The sequence below is a fragment of the Nycticebus coucang genome, chromosome 4 (assembly GCF_027406575.1).
Source record: "Nycticebus coucang isolate mNycCou1 chromosome 4, mNycCou1.pri, whole genome shotgun sequence".
Taxonomy (NCBI): Eukaryota; Metazoa; Chordata; class Mammalia; order Primates; family Lorisidae; genus Nycticebus; species Nycticebus coucang.
Window position 1 is genome coordinate 124,786,850 of NC_069783.1, and position 19,376 is coordinate 124,806,225.

General features: G+C 42.5%; 1 protein-coding gene across 1 annotated transcript; it reads right to left on the reverse strand.

The window, feature by feature from the left end:
- Positions 1 to 4,252: 4,252 nt before the first annotated feature.
- On the reverse strand, positions 4,253 to 17,832 carry LOC128584675 (2'-5'-oligoadenylate synthase-like protein 2). Its single transcript, XM_053589775.1, has 6 exons — positions 17,420 to 17,832; positions 12,895 to 13,183; positions 11,715 to 11,890; positions 8,684 to 8,925; positions 7,781 to 7,922; positions 4,253 to 5,455 (listed from the first exon to the last, which is right to left on the reverse strand). Exons 1-6 carry the CDS (start codon positions 17,615 to 17,617, stop codon positions 4,913 to 4,915), a joined length of 1,590 nt encoding a protein of 529 aa, XP_053445750.1. The 5' UTR covers positions 17,618 to 17,832; the 3' UTR covers positions 4,253 to 4,912.
- Positions 17,833 to 19,376: the final 1,544 nt, after the last annotated feature.

A 19,376-nucleotide genomic window follows, 5' to 3' on the forward strand; every position in this document is an offset into this window, starting at 1 on the left:
AGGAGGGGAGGAAAGTGGATGGGATCTTGAAGATGACTGTTCAGACTCTGGCTTTACTGTAAATGAAATGGGGAGCCTTCGAGAGTTTTGAGCAGAGGAACAGCATGTCTGTCTTTCATTTTAACAGGGCCAGTCACACTGGCGGTGAGGGGTTTGGGAAGGAGAGAAAGCCAATTCAAGGAAGATTATTACATTGATTACTAATGTGGGCAACTGGGGCTTAATTCCATTGGGACCCTCTGAAGAGCTGTGTCGTATGTGCCTTAAATTTGTCCACCTGAGAGGTGGAAGAGGGGTTGCTGGTTCCTGTATTTCCATTGGTTAAAGGTTGCCCCATAGGGTGGTAACTTCCTTGAATTTCCAGGCTTGCTCATATATCACAGCAGTTAAGTGGGCACCCACAGATGCTTCTTGTGAGAAAGCAGAGAATACCTTGGGAAAGCAGGGACATTTTCCCTGTCATTTGGAGAGAGATTATTGGAGAAAATGCATAATAACAATGGGTAAAACAATGCTGTCAAATTCTCCTCATCTGGGCAGCACCTGTGGCTCAAGGAGTAGGGCGCTGGCCCCATATGCCATGGGTGGCAGGTTCAAGCCCAGCCCCAGCCAAAACTGAAAAAAAAAAAAAAAATTCTCCTCATCCCTGCATGCACACTCCTCTGCAATGTTGACTTTACAATTTCTTCCAACAAGAGGTAGAAGCTATTTCTCCATCCCTTGAAGCAGTACTTGGATGCAGCTTATTTTGGCCAGTGAGACATTAGCAAATGTGATGCAGGCAGAGGCTTAACAAGTGCATGCCTATTGGGACTTGGCTGCCTTCTTGTTGCTTGTAGAACTCAGCAGCCATATGCATAAGCTCAGGCTAGCCTGTTGGATCATAAAGAAACACCTGGTTAAACATAAGTATGGACTAGCAAGGTGGGTGGGTGGAAGAGGGGAGGAGGGAGGTTGATTGGCAGAATCTCACCTAATGTGCCCAATGTGAGGGTGTTCAGCAGGCCCCCTGTGTGAAGGGCTCAACTATAACTTGAACTTTACCTTAGAAATGAAAGCAATGTAACCTGAACATTGTACCCTCATGTCAATCTAAAAAAAAAAAAAAAGACCTGGTGATGGCATCCTGGTTTTCTCAGTGGAAACTGAATGAATAGCTGAATGTGTAAGTGGGTCTGGTGCAGACCTCCAGCTGCAGGTGAGCTACATCAGACCAGAAACTGTTCAGCCAATTCACAGAATCATTGAGCAAATAAATGGGTGCTGCTGGGTGGTTCGTTACACAGTATAAACTAACACACCCTTTGGCATCATTTGGACTCCAGGATCCATGTGATAGTTAATTTTTGTGTCGACTAGAATGGGTTAAGGGATGTTTGGATGGCTGGTAAAATATTATTTCAAGTGTGTCCGTAAGGGTGTTTTCAGAGAAGATTAGAATTTGAATTAGTGGACTGGGTAATGAAGATCTGCTCTTACTCACTGAGTGGGCATCATACACTTCTTTGAGGGCCTAGAGAGAACAAAATATAAAAGGGTGAATTCATGCTCTCTTGTCAGGAGTTGGGACATTCATCTTCTACTGCCCTCAGAGATCAGAACTCCATGTTCTTGAGACTTGGAGTCTCATTATCTGGGACCCCACGTTCTCAGGCATCCAGACTTAGACTGAAACATACTGCCCTGGCTTGCAGGCTTTCTAGCTTGCAGAGTGCATATCATGGGACTTTTCAGCCTCCATAGTCACAATAGTCAGTTACCATAATAAATTCCTATCTATATATCTGGTTGTTTTTGTCTCTCTAGAGAACCCTGACTAATATAACCCAATTGTGCCTTATGTTAGCTTACCCTGGACTCCTAAGGGCCATTACATTCTATCTATTTCTGCTTAAATCAATTTGAAGTGGGTCTCTATCACTGCCAACCCAAAAGGTCCTTAGTATCCAAGAGTAAATGGATTTTAAGGACAAATGAGCAGAAAGTTGAAGACATTTGCTAGGGAGTCACTGGCAGGGTTGACCATGTGGTGTAGGCTGGATAGAAAAGGAAGTAAATCCAGAGTGTAGAGGGAACATCTTGAAGGGTCAGCTGTTCTAGATCCTTCCTCCCTGAAACCTTAGGGTTTCCTTCTCTGAATCTCTTCTTGGAGCTGGATCAAATTCATTGGCTCCTCCTGTTCTCCTCCAGTGAGACTGGGTTCATGTTGCCTAAATTAACCTGTTTTCTGCGGGCCCCTAGAAGTATCCCAAATTGTGAACACTCTCCTGTTTAAAGGGAGGCAAATCAGGGAGTCCTTTAACCATCATTATAATTTACCTCTTTGTATTCAGGCAAAACAGCTCAGTTGGGCTTGTGGATCTTAGGCATTTTTCCCATGTGGTAGCTAGAGCACCATGAAATGACGCCAAATCCGGTCTTGAGCCTACCCAAAGGGCAGACACTTATTTATTTATTTTTTTGAGACAGAGTCTTACTTTGATACCCTTGGTAGAGTGCTGTGGCCTCATAGCTCACAGCAACCTCCAACTCTTGGGCTCAAGTGATTTTCTTGCCTCAGCCTCCCAAGTAGCTGGGACTACAGGTGCCTGCCACAACGCCCAGCTATTTTTTGGTTGTAGTTGTCACTGTTGTTTGGCAGGCCTGGGCTGGATTCGAACTCACCAGCCCTGGTGTATGTGGCTGGCGCTCTAGCCACTGCTACAGGCACTGAGCCCAAAGGATAGAAACTGTCATAAAAATTTTGTCAAGTCCTTTAATTACAACCTTTTGTCCATCTTCTTTCCTGTCTATAAAGCAGGAGGGTGACAGCTCTTGGGGATTCTGGAGCCAAAAGACAAAGGGAGGTTGTTAGGAATGAACATGCAAATTCTTGCTTAAAATACAATTGAACTCCATTGGTCAGAACTTAATCACATGGTCACAACCTGCTGCAAGGGAGGCTGGGAAGTGTAGTCTTTAGCCTTTGGCAAAATGCCTTGCTAAAAATTCCATTGCTGTGGAAGAAAGGGAGAAAGGAGTTTTTTTGGGGGAGGGAGGCGTGGCAGAATAGCAATTGCTGCTATAACATCCGTTTTCTGTTTCTGTCACTTTGGGTCCAGCTAGGACTAGGAGTAAGGAAACCACCAGGATCAGAGAGAATTCAGCTCTTCAGACTTCCTTCTCTCCCCCCACTGGGATATGAAAGGAGAACTTGGAGAGGGCAGGGGAAGGAGTTACTAACATCTGGTAGCTGCTACATTTATCAGGCACTTATTGTGTTCCAGGCACTGGATGGAGAATTTCCCATGTGTCGTGTTGTTGTGGGCCTCATGCAAGACTCCACTTAATCCCTATTAGAATCAGTCATTCATTAAGCTTGTATTTACTGACCACCTATTATGTGTTAGCCCCTATCAAACTAGGGAGATAGTGGTGAATAAGACTGAGTCCTCCATCCTTGTGAGTCAACAACACAACAAAGTGGTCACAAGCATGAACTTTGGAGCTAGAGTGCCTGGGTTCAAATCTGAACTTAGATGTGTGAATGTACAAGTGTTTTAAACTGTGTCTCAGTTTCCTCACCTGTAAATTAGGGTAGATAATAGTACCTAATAGTACTAACGCTGCTATCATGCTCCAATGAAATGATTTCCATCTCAGAATTTGCTTCCCTGGGAACCCAATCTGAATATCTAAATGTATGGCTGGATAAAGATTTTGCATTTGCATATGTACCCCTGTATCCACCATCTAGATTAAGATGACAGAGCATGTCTATTAATAGTATCCCAGGAGGCTCCTTAAACCCTCTCCTGATCAACCATCCCCTAAAGGTAACAACTGGGAGATAGTTTTGAGGTCTCTTTTCCCCCTCACATCCCACATTCCATCCACATCAAGGCTTTTGAGTATTGAATCCATCTACCTCTTCCCATCTCCACCCCCACCTCCAGCCTCAATCATCATCGCTTCTCCTGGGATGCCTGAAATAGCCTTCTAAAAGGAGTCTCCACTCTTGTTGCCCTTCCCAGAAACCCACTCTTCCAGTTCTTGGCTACCTTTGGTTTAATTATATTTGGACAGAGGGGTGAAGGTATTGCCTATGAACATGGGGACCAGGTCTATTCCTCCAGCAGGGGGCCTGTGTAGATGAATGTAGGCAATTTCAGAGAACAAGACACAGGCTGGGAGGCACCCCAAACAACAGGGACTTCAAATGGCATTGGACGGAGACCTTCATGAAGATAAGAGTGAAGAATTCAAAGTCATTTATTAGTTTATTCATTTATTCAACAGGCAAGTCCTAAGCATTTGTACTAGGCAGGTACCATTCAGGACTATAAGGTCACAAGGAAAGAGGCACAGTTTTGTCAAGTCTATTAGGCTGGGGAGGTGGATGAGCCAACAAAGGAACACACTGAGAGTTCCAGGTGCTTGCACAGAAGCCTGACATGGGTGTAGGGAGAAAGCAGGGGCAGAAGATGATGTGATCAGCTGTGTGAGGCTTAGAACAGTGGTCCTTAAACTTGAATGTGCATCAGAATTAACTTAGGAAGCTTGTTATGACATAGATTTTTGGTTCCATCACCTGAGAATCTATCTCAAGTTAAATCTGGGAATTTTTTTGAGAATTTTCCCTTCTGTGAGGTTCCCAGGGAATGCTGATTCTGCTAGTCCATGCTTTGAGAAATAATAACTTAGAAGTTTGAGTGTTTAAAGATGAGAACATGGAGGGAAGGGATGGAGGAATGAATAAGGGCTAGATGGTCAAATATCTCAAATGCCAAGCAAAAGACCTTGAACTTTATTCTACTGGGGGGCCACCAGAGGATTCTAAGCAAGGGAAAGGGTATCTTCACATTTATGCTTCAGAAAGAGCAGAGATGTCTGGGTAGAGAGGAGTGGAGTCAGGGAATAGTACCATAGGGGTCTACATCATGGGCAACCAGACCACAGGCTCCCAGTACAGGTTGCTTGTCCTGGCATAATCTCCATAATCCTGGCTTTTCTTAATGAGCATGATGGTGTCACAGTCTTTAATCTGCAGGTCTGCCAGGCTGCGATGATTCCACAGTTTCCGACCGTGGAACTTCAGTATCTGATTTTCCACACAAGGTCCTCCAGCTTCCTCAATCTTCCCTTTCAAGTCGCGAATAGAGTCATTAGGGTCAATGGCATAAGGTTTGCTCTGGCCACTGGAGTCCTTTACGAAGACCTGGATCTCAGGAGGGATGGTCTCTATCACTCGGATGTTCACTTTGGAGAAGATCCCATAATCTGCCAGGGTCAGCCGGCTGCTGAGAAGTTGCCGCTCCCCTCCTGGTTCTTGGAAAGAGAGACGCTGCTGTCCAATGAAGCCAAACTTTCTTTTGATCTCTGCCTTCATTTTCCAGATGGGGCTGTAGGGGTTCACTGAGAGTATCCAGGCCTCCTCCCCCGTTTGTTTCACTGTCACCAGGATGTCCTTTGCTCGCTGGAAGGGAGGGAAGAGCAGGTAAAACTATCTATCTGGGCAGTCCTATACGATATCTACAACATCTTCTGCTGGCTGCTGATGATATAATTTATCGCCTACTGAGATACTTCTAAAACTAATAATTGTGTGAGATGATAGGCAGAAACCAGGACTGTCCCCGGGAAAGATTGTTTGGTTACGTCAGAATCATTGGGTCAAACTGTCCTCTGACTCCCTGTAACTAGAGTAACAACTGGTGACAGTTCTCCAAATAATACTCCTCCTATGTAGAACTTCAGAGTCCTCGCCTGTCATGTGGTGGTGACATTATACCTAACCCAGAGGTGCATTGTAGTGCTGTTGGGAGGGTCCAATGATTTAATGTATTTCAGGCTTCAGGATGTCTGTTCAAGGATATTTTTTGCAATGGAAAAAGTCTGAAAGCATCCTAAAAAATTTACCAGTACAGTACTGGTTGTACAAACTAAAGTGCTTTCATTCTAATTGAATTATGACCTAGCTGTTGAAAAGATTGATTGGATCTAGGATGATTTTGTGTTCCAGTTTGTCTAGGACAGTGCTGGTGCATGTCCCTTGTCCTGGCATAAGCAACATCACCTGGTTTTATGCTTAGAAGTGTCCTGATTTGGACTTTATGGTATTTGGTTATGCCTGGAGGGGAGACACACTTTAATTGTGCATCCTTTTCAATAATTTGCCTTTCTTCCTTCCTTTTTCTTTCTTTCTTTCTTTTTTTCTTTGCAGTTTTTGGCAGGGGCTGGGTTTGAACCTGACACCTCTGGTATATTGGGCCAGCGCCCTACTCCTTGAGCCACAAGTGTCACCCTTTTTTTTTTTTGAGATAAGAGTCTCATTTTGTTGCCCTCAGTAGAGTGCTGTGGCGTCATAGCTCACAGCAACCTCCAGCTCTTGGGCTTAGGCGATTCTTTTGCCTCAGCCTCCTGAGTAGCTAGGACTACAGGCACCTGCCACAACACCAGTCTATTTTTTTTGTTGCAGTTTGGCTGGGGCTGGGTTCGAACTCACCACCCTCGGTATATGGGACCGGTGCCCTACTCACTGAGCCACAGGCTCCACCCTCTTTTTCTTTCTTTCTTTTTTTTTTTTAACCCTTTTTTGCTTGACTTCTAGGAGCCCTCTGGTCCATTGGACATTCCCAGCCAAGGGAACATGGCTGGGTGTTGGGTCCCTCTGATATCTTAGTTATTTGCTTTGCTTCAGTTGCTGCTGGGTAGCCTTCAGGCCAAACTCTGACCTTCCATGCAGGATATGAAATGCAGGATGGGGTGTGGAGAGAGGGGTGCATTTATACACTTTTGGTGGGACTGAAAACTAATACAACTCTTTTAGAAAGAAGTCTAAAGAATCCTCAGAGAACTAAAAGCAGACTTTCTATTTGATCTCACAATCCTATTACTAGGTATCTACCCAGAAGAAAAAAAAAATCATTTTATCATAAGAACATTTGCACCTGAATGTTTATGGCAGCACAATTCACAATCACAAAGATGTGGAAACAACCCAAGTGCCCATCAACTCATGAATGTATTAATAAACTGTTGATATATGTATACCATGGAATACTATTCAGCCATAAAAAGATGGATAGTTTGTATCTTTTGTATTTAACTGGATGGATTTGGAGATCATTCTCCTAAGTATCTCAAGAATAGAAAAGCAAGCATCTCATGTACTGTGTTGAAACTACTAGATCAGCAACTACAGGCCCACATGTGAGAAAAGCACAAATTCAACGTGGGGAGAGTGGGGTTAAGTTTCCACCTAACAGGTACTATATAGGGGTATATGGCATATTTCTTGGGTAAAGGACTCAATTCTGACTTTACCTTACAAATGCAAACAATGTAACCTAATTGAATGTACCCTCCTATCAATATGAAATTAAAAAAAAAGAAATGCAGAATTGGTGACAAGATTTCTCTGCGAGTAGCAGGTTGGGGAAATTGGGTCTTTCAGGGAGTTCTCACAAGCAGAATCCTGGTCTCTGTGATCCCACTTAGTTTTCAGACTTTGAACTTCTGTGATCTGTGTGGGAAAAGCCATGTGTATATGAGAAAATCCTTTTACTATATCCCTCAAATGGCTACAGATATTGCCTGTCCATTTTACAGGTGAAAGAACTGAGGCCCTTCATAGCAGAAAGGGAAGAACTGCACACATGGTTGGCTGGGATGTTTACATGGAAAGGGTTGTTCCCTGTCCTGGGATCTTTGCATGAGGTGGGAAGAGTTGAGGGGATTTATGTGGGGTTAAAGGGAGGTCAGCATTTAGTCATTACTCTGGGGTGGGAGGGGCTCATACCTGTACGTGCCAACCCTCGAGAGGGTCTACAGTTGTGCAGCAAGCCTGCCGCAGGCAGTAAACAGCCTCTTGGGCCACCACATCCCATCTTTTTTGCCTTCCCAGGTTGTTGGTGGGGTCAGCTGGGTCCAGGATAATGGGCCTGGAGAAAGAAGGGGAGCAAATCTCTGTCACGCTCAGGACTCTGGTCTCTGGCACTCAAGCCTACGGGATTGTGCATGTCTCTGTGAAAGGTGGCCTCCCTGGAAGATGAAGCTCTTGGTTCAGGATTAGAGAAGTAACCTAAGTTGGCCCGATTGGAGTGAATCTGAGGGGTTTTGCTTGGGATGCTCCATTTTGTGCTCGAAAGTATGTGTCCACATAAAAAGCCCAGAACTGGCTTGGTGCTCATAGCACAGTGGTTATGGCACCGGCCACTTGCACTGAGGGTGGCAGGTTCGAACCCGGCCCAGGCCAGCTAAACAACAATAACTACAATCAAAAAGTACCCCGGCGTTGTGGCGGGCACCTGTAGTCCCAGCTACTTGGGAGGCTGAGGCAAGAGAATCACTTAAGCCCAAGAGTTGGAGGTTGCTGTCAGCTGTGACTCCCTGGCACTCTACTGAGGGCCATGTAATGAGACTGTCTCAAAAAAAAAAAAAAAAAAAGAAGCCCAGAAATGATGCAGCCATGAAGGAATGAGCCTGAATTTAATGGTAAAACCTGGGTAAGGCAGAGCCAAGCAATTCACAGAATGGGACCTTGATGACACAGCAGATATTTGGCTCATACCATACCAGAACCTTCATTTATCTTTGGACTTTTGTTAGTTACAAAAGCTGATCAATTCTCTTAATACTTTACGATGTTTGAGTTAGGTTTGCTATTCTTTAAAGCTGAAAGTAATGCAACCAACATACTCACCTGCATTCCTTCAACTGTTGTTTGATAAGGTTTTTGACAACATCGTTTTGGAAATCATAATACTTGGTCCAGTATATGCAGATGTCTTTATAATCTCTGAGGAGTTCCATCACAGCTACAAGCCCTTCATCCATGTCAAAGTTCTCACTTTTGTTTGTTCCCATTTCCCAGGCATAGATGGTCAGCAGCTCCAGTGCATACTTTGAGGGCAATGCCACTCTTCGATATTTACATTTCAAGTGCTGGGGAGACAGGAGGAGGGAAAAGAGAGAGAAGATGAGAGTGATGTCTGATGCCCTGGGAATTTCTAGGTTACTCTGTTGCATTATGTAGCACAATCCATGAAATGGCTTGGGATCTAGATGGCCTTATGTTCTAAGGCCATCAACATTTCAAAAGAAGAGGAAAATTGGGGTCTCTTACAAACCTTCTGAGCATCACCAATCCATGTTGTTCAGTTAAGATGGAGGAGGCAATATGATATATGAATATAGGAAATAATTGAAGAAAACTAAAACACACATTGAAAAATGTAAAACTCAGAACAAATTGAAAGTTAAAGTAGAAAGAGCAATAGTTTGAAACGTTCAGTTCCTCCAAAATTAATTCAGAAATTTAATGCAATCTCAGAATCCCAGTGATGTTCTTAATGGGATAAAATTATCTGAAGATTCATATACAAGAACAAATGCCTAGGATAGGCCAAGAAAATGATAAAAAGAAAAAGAGAGATTGATATTTGTCTTCTCAGATATATTGTATAAAGTGGGTATAACAAAAAATTACACTTTTGGCATAGGAATAAATGGTAGAAAGTGTTTATTGACAAAATCAATAGGCCAGAATTAAGTAGAGTTTCACTTCAGTGGGAAAAGGATGCATAATTCTTTTTTTTTTGCAATAGGCTTTTTTTTTTAAATTTTTTTTTTTGAGACTGAGTTTCACTTTGTCACTGTCACTAGAGTGCTATGGCATCACAGCTCACAGCAACCTCCAGCTCCTGGGCTTAAGCTATTTGAGCAGCTGGGACTACAGGCGCCCACCACAATGCCCGGCTATTTTTTTGTTGCAGTTTGGCCGGGGTTGGGTTTGAACCCACCACCGTTGGTATATGGGGCCAGCGCCCTACTCACTGAGCCACAGGCGCTGCCCTGCATAATTCAATAAATGACACAGGCACAGCTTTTTTGCCATTTGGAAGAAAATAAAGTAAATAAAAATGATCTGAACATCACACCATATACCAAAATAAATTATAAATAATATTAAACATATCAGAAAAAATTAAGAGCTACATATTTATACTGCATATATATATGTGTGTGTGTATATATACGTGGCAGGTCATATAGGAAACTTACAACCTATAAGACAAAGTCAGACATATTTGTCTAAGTAAGAATTTGAATTCATGTTGTCAAAGATAACATAAGGTCAATAGATGAACGATACATGGGTAAAAATATTTGCAACAAATTTAAGAAGTAATGGTAAATATCTAGGGCTGGGCGTGGTGGCTCACGCGTGTAATCCCAGCACTCTGGGAGGCCAAGGTGGGTGGATTGCTTGAGCTCACAAGACCAACCTGAGCAAGAGTGAGACCCTGACTTTACAAATAGCCAGGCATTGTGGAGGGCATCTGTAATTCCAGCTACTCAGGGGGCTAAGGCAAGAGAATCGCTTGAGCCCAAGAGTTTGAGGTTGCTGTGAGCTATGATGCCACGGTACTCACGACAAAGTGAGACTGTGTCCCCCCCCAAAATAAAAAGGTTATCTATAATTTACAAAGAGATCTTACGAACAATTTAATGGGAAAATGTGCAGATTACATTAATAAATAACTCCCAAAAGTTGAAGTCCAAAAGTCAGTAAGCAAATGTATTTTTTAAGGGTTGACTATAAAAACAGTATGTGTGACCTGATTCTATTAAAATTTATGTGAGCTCTGTGTGTGAGCTATATGAATATAGATGTAAAAAGAGGCATAAGAAAAGAGTTAACGGTATTATCTCAGAGATTTCATGTAAATTTTACTATCTTTCCTATGCTTTTTTGGGATGGGGTCTTACTCTGTTGCCCAGGCTGGAGTGCAGAGTCCAATCATAGCTCACTGCAACTTCAAATTCCTGGGCTCAAGCAATCCTCCTGCCTCAGCCTCCCGAGTAGCTGGGACTACAGGTTCATATTACTATCCCTGGCTAATGTTTATCTTATTTTATTTTTTGTAGAGATGGGATCTCCCTGTATTGCCCAGCTAGTCTTGAACTCCTGGCCATAAGCAATCCTCTCACTCAGCCTCCCAAAATGTTAGAATTGCAGGCATGAGCCACTGCAATTGGCTTTGAATGGTTTTTAAAAATAATGCACTCATTACAATATTCAGTTAATCAGAATAACAATTTTATGAAAAATATTTGGTGTTGTTGGTGCAGAGCATAAGTTCTAAAGTCAGACACTTTTGTGTTCAAATCTCAACTCTGTTTAGCTTTTGAGTCTCAGCTTTCTTATCTCTGAAATGGGGATACGAGTAATGCATGCAGTGACAGAGTTGTTTTAAAGACTGAATGAGAAAAAATATGCAGAGTACTTAGCGTAGATCATGGAACATAATAACAATCAATAAATGGTAGCTTTATTATTACTGTTGCTGTTGTTATTCTCATCTGAAATGCCTGATGCCTGAAGCCTACTGGAAATTAGGTTTGTGATCATCAGAAACCATTTTGTGGCCCTTGAGGAATGTGTTATTGGAGTCAGGAGGCTCTAAGCAAGACATTACACTTCTGAAGGAAATGGCATACAGTCCAGCAATGACAAATGCCACCACACTAGGAATGGCCATCCCTAACATTGGCTAGTGTTCCATAGTTTACAAACACCTTCCAATATGCTATTTCACATACATTACTTAACCTGCCTCCATCCTTGGACAATCGGTTTATTTCCATTTTTTTTCCCTCTTAAAAAAACTCTGGGATGCACCCATTCTCCCCTGTCCCTTCACCTCCTAGCTCAGCACCCACACTCTCACCTGCAGGTACCAGTGCTTTATCAGCTGCAGGAGACTCTTCAGTTTAGGAGGACAGCTTTTTACAAAGTGCCTCTGCAACTCTGTGAAGCTGGGTGAGAACTCCCCAGGGCAGCCGGAGCTGATTATTAAATCTTCATAGATTTTTGGTACTGGTTTAGAGTCTGGGCAAAAGGGTCCTGGGAAGAGAAAAATACTGGGTTAGGTAGACCTACTGTTTGAGATGGGAAGATGGACAGGAACTGCTGAGCATAGAGAATGCATAAATCACTTTATGCAATTCTTACTACATGCACCCTGTTCCCCGTTTTGCAACTAAATAAGCAGAGGCCTAGGCGGTTTGGTAGTACACTCAGAAATCACATAGAATTGTAAAATCCAACACTGAGTACAAACTTAATGTGTCAGGCACTGGACTAAACTTATGGAATCCCCACAACAGGTCCCTAAAGTAGGTTCATTTAAGTGGAACCACAGGAAATAGCCATTTTTGCGGGCCAAACACAATCAAATGTTGTCAGTTTCCTATGGCTCATTTAAATTTAATATTATTGTCCCATTCAAAAAGTTGGCATGCTCAGTCTTAGAGGGGTTAAATAGTTTGCCTGCGGCCATGTAACTTGTTAAGTCTTGAGACCCGCCCCCCTACTTTTTTTAGAGACAGGGTCTAGGGTCTTGCTATGTTGCTGGGGCTGGAGTGCAAAATTCTCTGGCTATTCCCAGGCATGGTCACAGTTTGCTATAGCCTCGAACTTCTGGAATCAATAGATCCCCTTGCTTCGACCTCCCAAGTAGCTGGGATGACGTATAAATGCCACTGTGCCTGTCAAGTCTCTGTTTTAAAGATGATTCCAATCTAGCTCTATCCAACTCCAAGGACCCTGAAGAACTTATTTGACCTGGTGTTTCCCAGGGGGTCAGAGAAGAATCACCTCCTTGGGTTACATAGGAATCCATTTTTTGGGAGAAGTCCCCTTTCCCCATTCCACAATGGGACATGGTAGCAAATACATTTATGGGAGGACTTAATCTTCAAGATATTGCTCTGGTCCCATCTCCCCTAAAAAAGAGCAATTTCTACTCTCTGCTCACTGGTTTCCATTTCCCCAAACCTCCTCAGAGGCCCAATTGGTGAAGGGACCCCAGCTAATTTCTCTGGGCCTTGACCCATGGCTGTCTTTACCCAGAGCATCGAAAGCTGGGAGCAAGTCCACCCGAATGTCTCTACTCTTCTTCCTGGACTGGACCTGGAGGGACAGGGAGCGAGGAGTGCCAGTCCTTTTTCTGTGCTGGGCCACACTGATGTTGTAGGCTAAGCTTCTGCTACAGTGAATCAATTTCTGCTCAATGAAGCTGATGATGACTCCTCGGAGCTGTGCCTGGTCTTGGAAGCTGGAGAAGCAGCTCAGAAACAGAACCAGGTCCAGGTCGGAGCTGTAGTTCAGGGTCGTTCCCTTCCCTGTAGAGCCACCCTGCAGGAGACAACAATACTGAGCTTCACCTCTGCTGAGACCTGATGCTTTGAGGTTGAGATCGAAGCCACAGGCATCTATGTTAGGCTGTTTACATAGGTCCCAAAGGAGCCTTTGGTCTCCATCATATTATCAGTGGCCTTTGCTGTGGATATTGGTATATCTTTTCATTGATTAGAAAAATTAAATAGCGGGTAGGCGAGTCAAAGGAGTTAAATGAAACGCAAAATTCCAACCCTCCCCAAAGCCCCTTCTCCAGAGGCAACCACGATCACCAACCTCTTATACACCATCCTGTAAATGTTCTACACGAAGACACGCATTATCCAATATGGTAGCCAAGAGCTACAAGTGGCTATTTAAATTGAAACCAATTCAAATGAAATTAAATAAAACATTCTGTTTTTCATTGGCCTCATTTCAAGTGCTCAATAAATAACCAGAAACAGTGGCTGTTATTAAATATATTGGACAGCATATATATAGAACCTTTCCCTCATGGTAGAAAGTCCTACTGGGGGAGGCGCCTGTGGCTCAAGGAGTAGGGCGCTGGTCCCATATGCCAGAGGTGGCGGGTTCAAACCCAGCCCCGGGCCAAAAAACCACACACAAAAAAAGAAAGTCCTACTGGATGGCCTCTGGCCTAGACAAACATATTGTAGTGTACATATTTTATACACATACATTTTGTATGTGTGGATGCTTGTGTGTAGGTACAACTTTTTTTAGACTTTTTATTTTGAAATAAAGTTAGATTCACAAGAAGCTGCAAAGATAGTATAGAGGGATCTGGTATGTTCTTCACGCCGGTCCCCACAATGCTCACATCTTACAAATATAGTAGAATAACAAGACCATGAAATTGACATTGATGTTATGCATCTATTTGGTTCTGTAACATTTTATCATAGTTGGAGATTTGTGTAACCACTGCTGCAATCAAGATACAGAACTATTCCATCACTGCAAGATCTTCCTCACATAGCTCCTTCACGGTTACACCTTCTTCCCTCCTTCCCCCCTCCCTCCCTCCACCATCCCTAAACTCTGGAAGCTACCCATGTCTTTTCAGTCCCTGTTATTTTATTATTTTGATAATAATATCAAAAATGAGATAACACCTTATAACGTTATATAATTAGAATATATGGTAAGTGACCTTTCGAATTTGGCTTTTTCTCCTCCACTTAGCACAATGTTTTTCATATCTGCCTGTGTTGTTAAGTGTCTTTTGTAAAAATTTTTTTTTGTTTTTAATTGACATATAACAATCATACATATTTATAGGGTACAGGGTGATATTTCACTACATGTATACATTGTGTAATGATTAATATATCCATTACTTCAAATATTTATCATTCCTTTATAGTATGAACATTCAAAAATCCTCTCTTCTAACTATTTTGAAATATACAATACATTCTCCCTAACTGTAGTCACCCCACAGGAGAACTTGTTCCTCCTAACAGTAACTTTGTACTGATTGACCAGCCTCTTCCTAAACTCCCTCTCTCCTGTTCTGTGTTTTATTATTTTGTTCCACCATAATCTTGTTACAAGTAATTCAAGTTTGGTTTCAGCTTCCAGTCTGTCTTGCTATTGTTTACTTTTTCAAACTTTAAAGTTGATATCTGTCCAGAGTTTTACTTGTAATTTGTGAGAGAGGTAATTTGTAAGGGGTTTACTTTATCTTAGCTCGCACCCGAAACTTACCAGCGCTTTAGAAATAAATATACATATAAATACATATGAAATACAATGATTTTTTAGTTATTTAGTGCCGGGAGCCAAAACATCTCACAAGAATACCCCTTGTTATCTTGATTTTACGAGCAAACTATTCTCAGGAATTCAACCGTAAACAGCAACGGTACTTTCCCCTTGCATATCTCCTCAAAAATGCACCCCCCGCCTTAGGGTCCTTCTCCTAGTAATTTTCCAGAAACTAGCCCCCTCCCCGCCCTGTTAGGAATAGCCCTTAGTTACTTCCTCGTTTGTGTGCTTATAAGTCCAGCTGAAAAATAAACTCGACGGAGCTTGATCAGACTCTTGACTTGCTCTCATTCTTTCGTGTCTCTTGTCCCCTCATTCGACTGACCCCTTTGTTTCCCGCGGGCCGGGGCAATTTAGAAACATTTAAAATGTGATCATAGTGCACTAAAATGTGAATAGTACTTATCTATGAATAGTAAGATCATTATTTTGTATAGCTTGTATTTCCCTGTATTTTTGTGACTAAATGTACTACTGTGTAATTTTAAAAAATCATGAAGCGATATTGTCTTCAGATTACTATGTATCCTTAATTTAGACATTGGATTTTTTTGATCAGAGGACACAGAATAGTAGAAAAGGAAGAACAGGGGTGTCAGATGGAATTGGTGTTTAAGCACTGTAAGAGACCTCCTTGCACAAGTTACTATTGGTCCCAGAAGATTCTCCAGGCTATCAGTGGTTGGAAATCAAATGGAGTAAGACTACTTAACTAGAAAAATACAGCACTCTCATCCTAATATGGCTAGATAAAAGCAGAAAAACTAGATGAAATTAAGAAAAATTTAGTGCTTAAAAGGGTTGACAAAGATAGAGAGAAAGCAAATGATGACTTATGTACAACTGGGCAATGTACCCTTCCTCCTAACAGAAATGAAATGTAATAAAGATGTGATCTGTTATTTCCTGTTTACTCATGTTTATTTCCTGTTTACTCATGTTTACTCATGTCTTAAGCTGCATAGCAACATTGTTCTAAGTATTTTCTGTGCTGCTCAAAACAAGTGAGATAGTTATTCTGGGGTGTTTCACCTTCTCAAAATAGAGATCATAAAAAAAAAGAAACATAAAATTCATTTTTTTCCCTTATAAAATAAATAGTCTCCACTTGAACACATAACACCTTTAAAGGTGGGAACAGGAACTTTAAGATACGGGTATTTGGCACCTCTCCCATAGAGACAGAAGATTGAGTTTTATTTGGAACATATGTTAAAACACTTGAATCCCTTTAGTCCCATCCTTAAAAGAATATGAACCCCACTTCTGGATCTGATGAGAATTTTCTTTTTGTTTTTGTTTCAGATCCTGAAAGCAAAGCAAAGATGTCTAGAGCAGACAGCAAGCTCAGAGGTCTGGAAGAATCAGAGCCCAGAAGTGCAAAGCTGTATCTCTTTAAGCAACTGCAGGAACTTGAATTCAAATAAATTGATTTTCTGTCTTGAAGCTCATAGTTTGGAAGTAATGTATCTGAATATTTGGCTTCAACCTTTTGCTTAAGAATTCTCTAAACCTGCATGTTCTTCCTTTTCCATCTTATGCTCAGTAGCACAGCACCCAAGGAAAGCCTGATTTACTTAAATTAATGTTAGATGCCTTTAATTCTAGAAAAGTGAATAAACTCTAGACTTATGGTCAAGACACCCTTGATGTAGGTGACATGTTAAGTGTTGATTAAAATTTAGTACCTTCCCAGGAGAAACCATGCTGTAAATAAGTGTTGAATTGCACTGTCAGCCCCTAAAAACCCTTTGAACCCACGAAACACCCTCTGGTGTTACCTAATTGCTAGATAATTTTTAACATAACCAGTCACTGCCATTTTAAAAGAAAAAATATAGGAGATTGTTTTCATGACTTCGGGGTAAAGTTGGGTTTCTTTTTTTTTTTTTGAGACAGAGCCTTGAGCTGTTACCCTGGGTAGAGTGCTATGGCATCACAGCTCACAGCAACCTCCAACTCCTGGGCTCAAGCGATTCTCCTGCCTCTGCCTCCCAAGTAGCTGGGACCACAGGTGCCCGCCACAATGCCTGGCTATGTTTTGGTTGCAGCCCTCATTGTTGTTCGGCAGGCTGGGCTGGATTTGAACCTGCCAACTCAGGTGTATGTGGCTGGCACCTTAGCCTCTTGAGGCACAGGTGCCAAGCCATGGGTTTCTTAAACAAGAAACAAAACCCATAAATTTGATAGAAACCTTCTGGCCATATTTCATCAGAATCTCTGGCACTCAGAGAGCTGAGTGCCAGCTAATAATGATAATAATAATGATAATCATCATTACCCTTTGGATTTGTAGACTAATTTACTGCTTGAGAGCACTTTTCTGTGAATCATTCCACTTATTGCTCATAACAAATGAGTTTCAAAGAGGTGGAGAGATGAAGTGACCCATCCCCCAAAGTCTCCCAGTCTCATAGGGGCAGAGTGGAGATTTGAACCCCTGGCACCCCAAGTGCTCACCTTCACCATCTTCAGCACCCTGACTTCTTGGTCCAGAATCAGCTCATCATGGAAACACTGATCCCTCAGAAACTGCTCGATTCTCTGCCAGGCATCCTTCACTTCATCCTTCCAGTCCCCGTGGGGCTGAAGGCTGTGCCTCACGAAAGCGTCTAGCCTGTCCCCAGGGGTGTCATACAGATCCTGGGAGGCTGCCATCTTTGCAGGACCTGGATGAAATCCTCTTCGCTTCTGCCCAGCCTCGTAAGGGGCACCTTCCAGCCTTTCTCCAGGAGGCTAAACGATGGAGGGGCTTATCCTCCTCTCCTTGAGGTGCAGAGAGGGCTGGAGAGGGGCTCTCCAGAAAGCGGCTTGATCTAATTCTGGGAGCTGCCTTTTGAGCTCAGAAGCCAGGCCTCCTGCTGGTGGGAAATGGAAACCGAAACCGAAACTGAGCTTTTACTTAAATTTTTTTTTTTTTTATCAGAAACAGAAACTTTGCTGAACTTTGAAAGAGGAATGTTTTCCTTCTGTTTAAGGCTGCCAGGAAAATTGGCTGGGAGATGCGGCTCTTGGGCCTCCCCACGAATTCTCAACTTGAGTTTCCCTGAGTGTCCCGGAGCTGGCCTCTCCTTTCACCACTTTTTGCTGCATGGGAAGCAGACCCTGACCCTCCCCTACAGGAACTGGGTAGTGCCTGCCCCTGGGGTCAGGGGATGTTGACTGCCTGGTGGAAGGAAGGCTTGGGCTGAGCTGGAGGGAGCCTGGGGCCTGGGATTGACTATTTTCTAAGAGCAAGGACACACTCCATTTTTTATTTATTTATTTATTTATTTTTTAAATTTTTTTTCATTTTTTATTTATTTATTGTGAGACAGGGTCTCACTATGTCACCCTCGGTAGAGTGCTATGACATCATAGCTCACAGCAACCTCCAACTCTTGGGCTCAAGCGATTCTCTTGCCTCAGCCTCCCAAGTAGCTGGGACTACAGGCGCCCACCAAAACGCCTGGATATTTTTTGGTTGTAGTTGCCATTGTTGTTTGGCGGGCCCAGGCTGGATTTGAACCTGCCAGCTCTGGTGTATGTGGCTGGTGCCCTAGCTGCTTGAGCCACAGATGCCAAGCTGCAAGGACACACTCTATCTCTGCCTTCCTTCCTTCCTCCTTTTCTCTTTTCCTTCCCTCCCTTCTTCCCCTTATCTTCTAATACTGGTTGATTTGTCCCTTATATCTAGGTGAGCCTCCTCTTCCTTCCAATAAACCATAAGAAGAAGGGAGTCTTAAAAAGTTGTCTTCACAACAAAAAAAATCCCTTTCAACAACAACAAAAAGTCCTGGAACAGACAGTAGATAGTTTTACATCCGAATTTTACCAATCTTATAAGAAGAGCTTATACCTATATTGCAGAAATTATTCCTTAATATTGAGAGAGAAAGACTGCTCTCTAATTCATTCTAAAAGCCAATATCACCTTGTTACCAAAGCCAGGAAAGGATACAACTAAAAAAGGAGACTATAGATCAATATCCTTTATGAATATAGATGCAAAAATTCTCAATAAAATCTTAGCAAACTGTATCCAGCTGCACATCAAAAAAAAAAAAAAAAATTCACTGTGACCAAGTGGGCTTCATCCCAGAGACACAAGGATGGTTCAACATACACAAATCTATAGATGCAGTAAAAGCATTTGACAAAATTCAGCACCCTTTTCACCCTTTTATGATAAGAACACTTAACAAAATAGGCATAGATGGGACTTACCTCAAAATTATAAAGTCCATATGCCACAAACCCACAGCCAAGGTCATATTGAATGGGGGAAACTTGAAAGTGTTCCCACTTAAAACTGGAACCAGACAAGGCTGTCCACCATCTCAACTTCTTCTGGGAAGTCCTAGCCAGAGTAATTAGGCAAGAGAAGGAAATCAAGGGTATCCAAATGGGGAAAGAAGAGATCAAATTATTGCTCTTT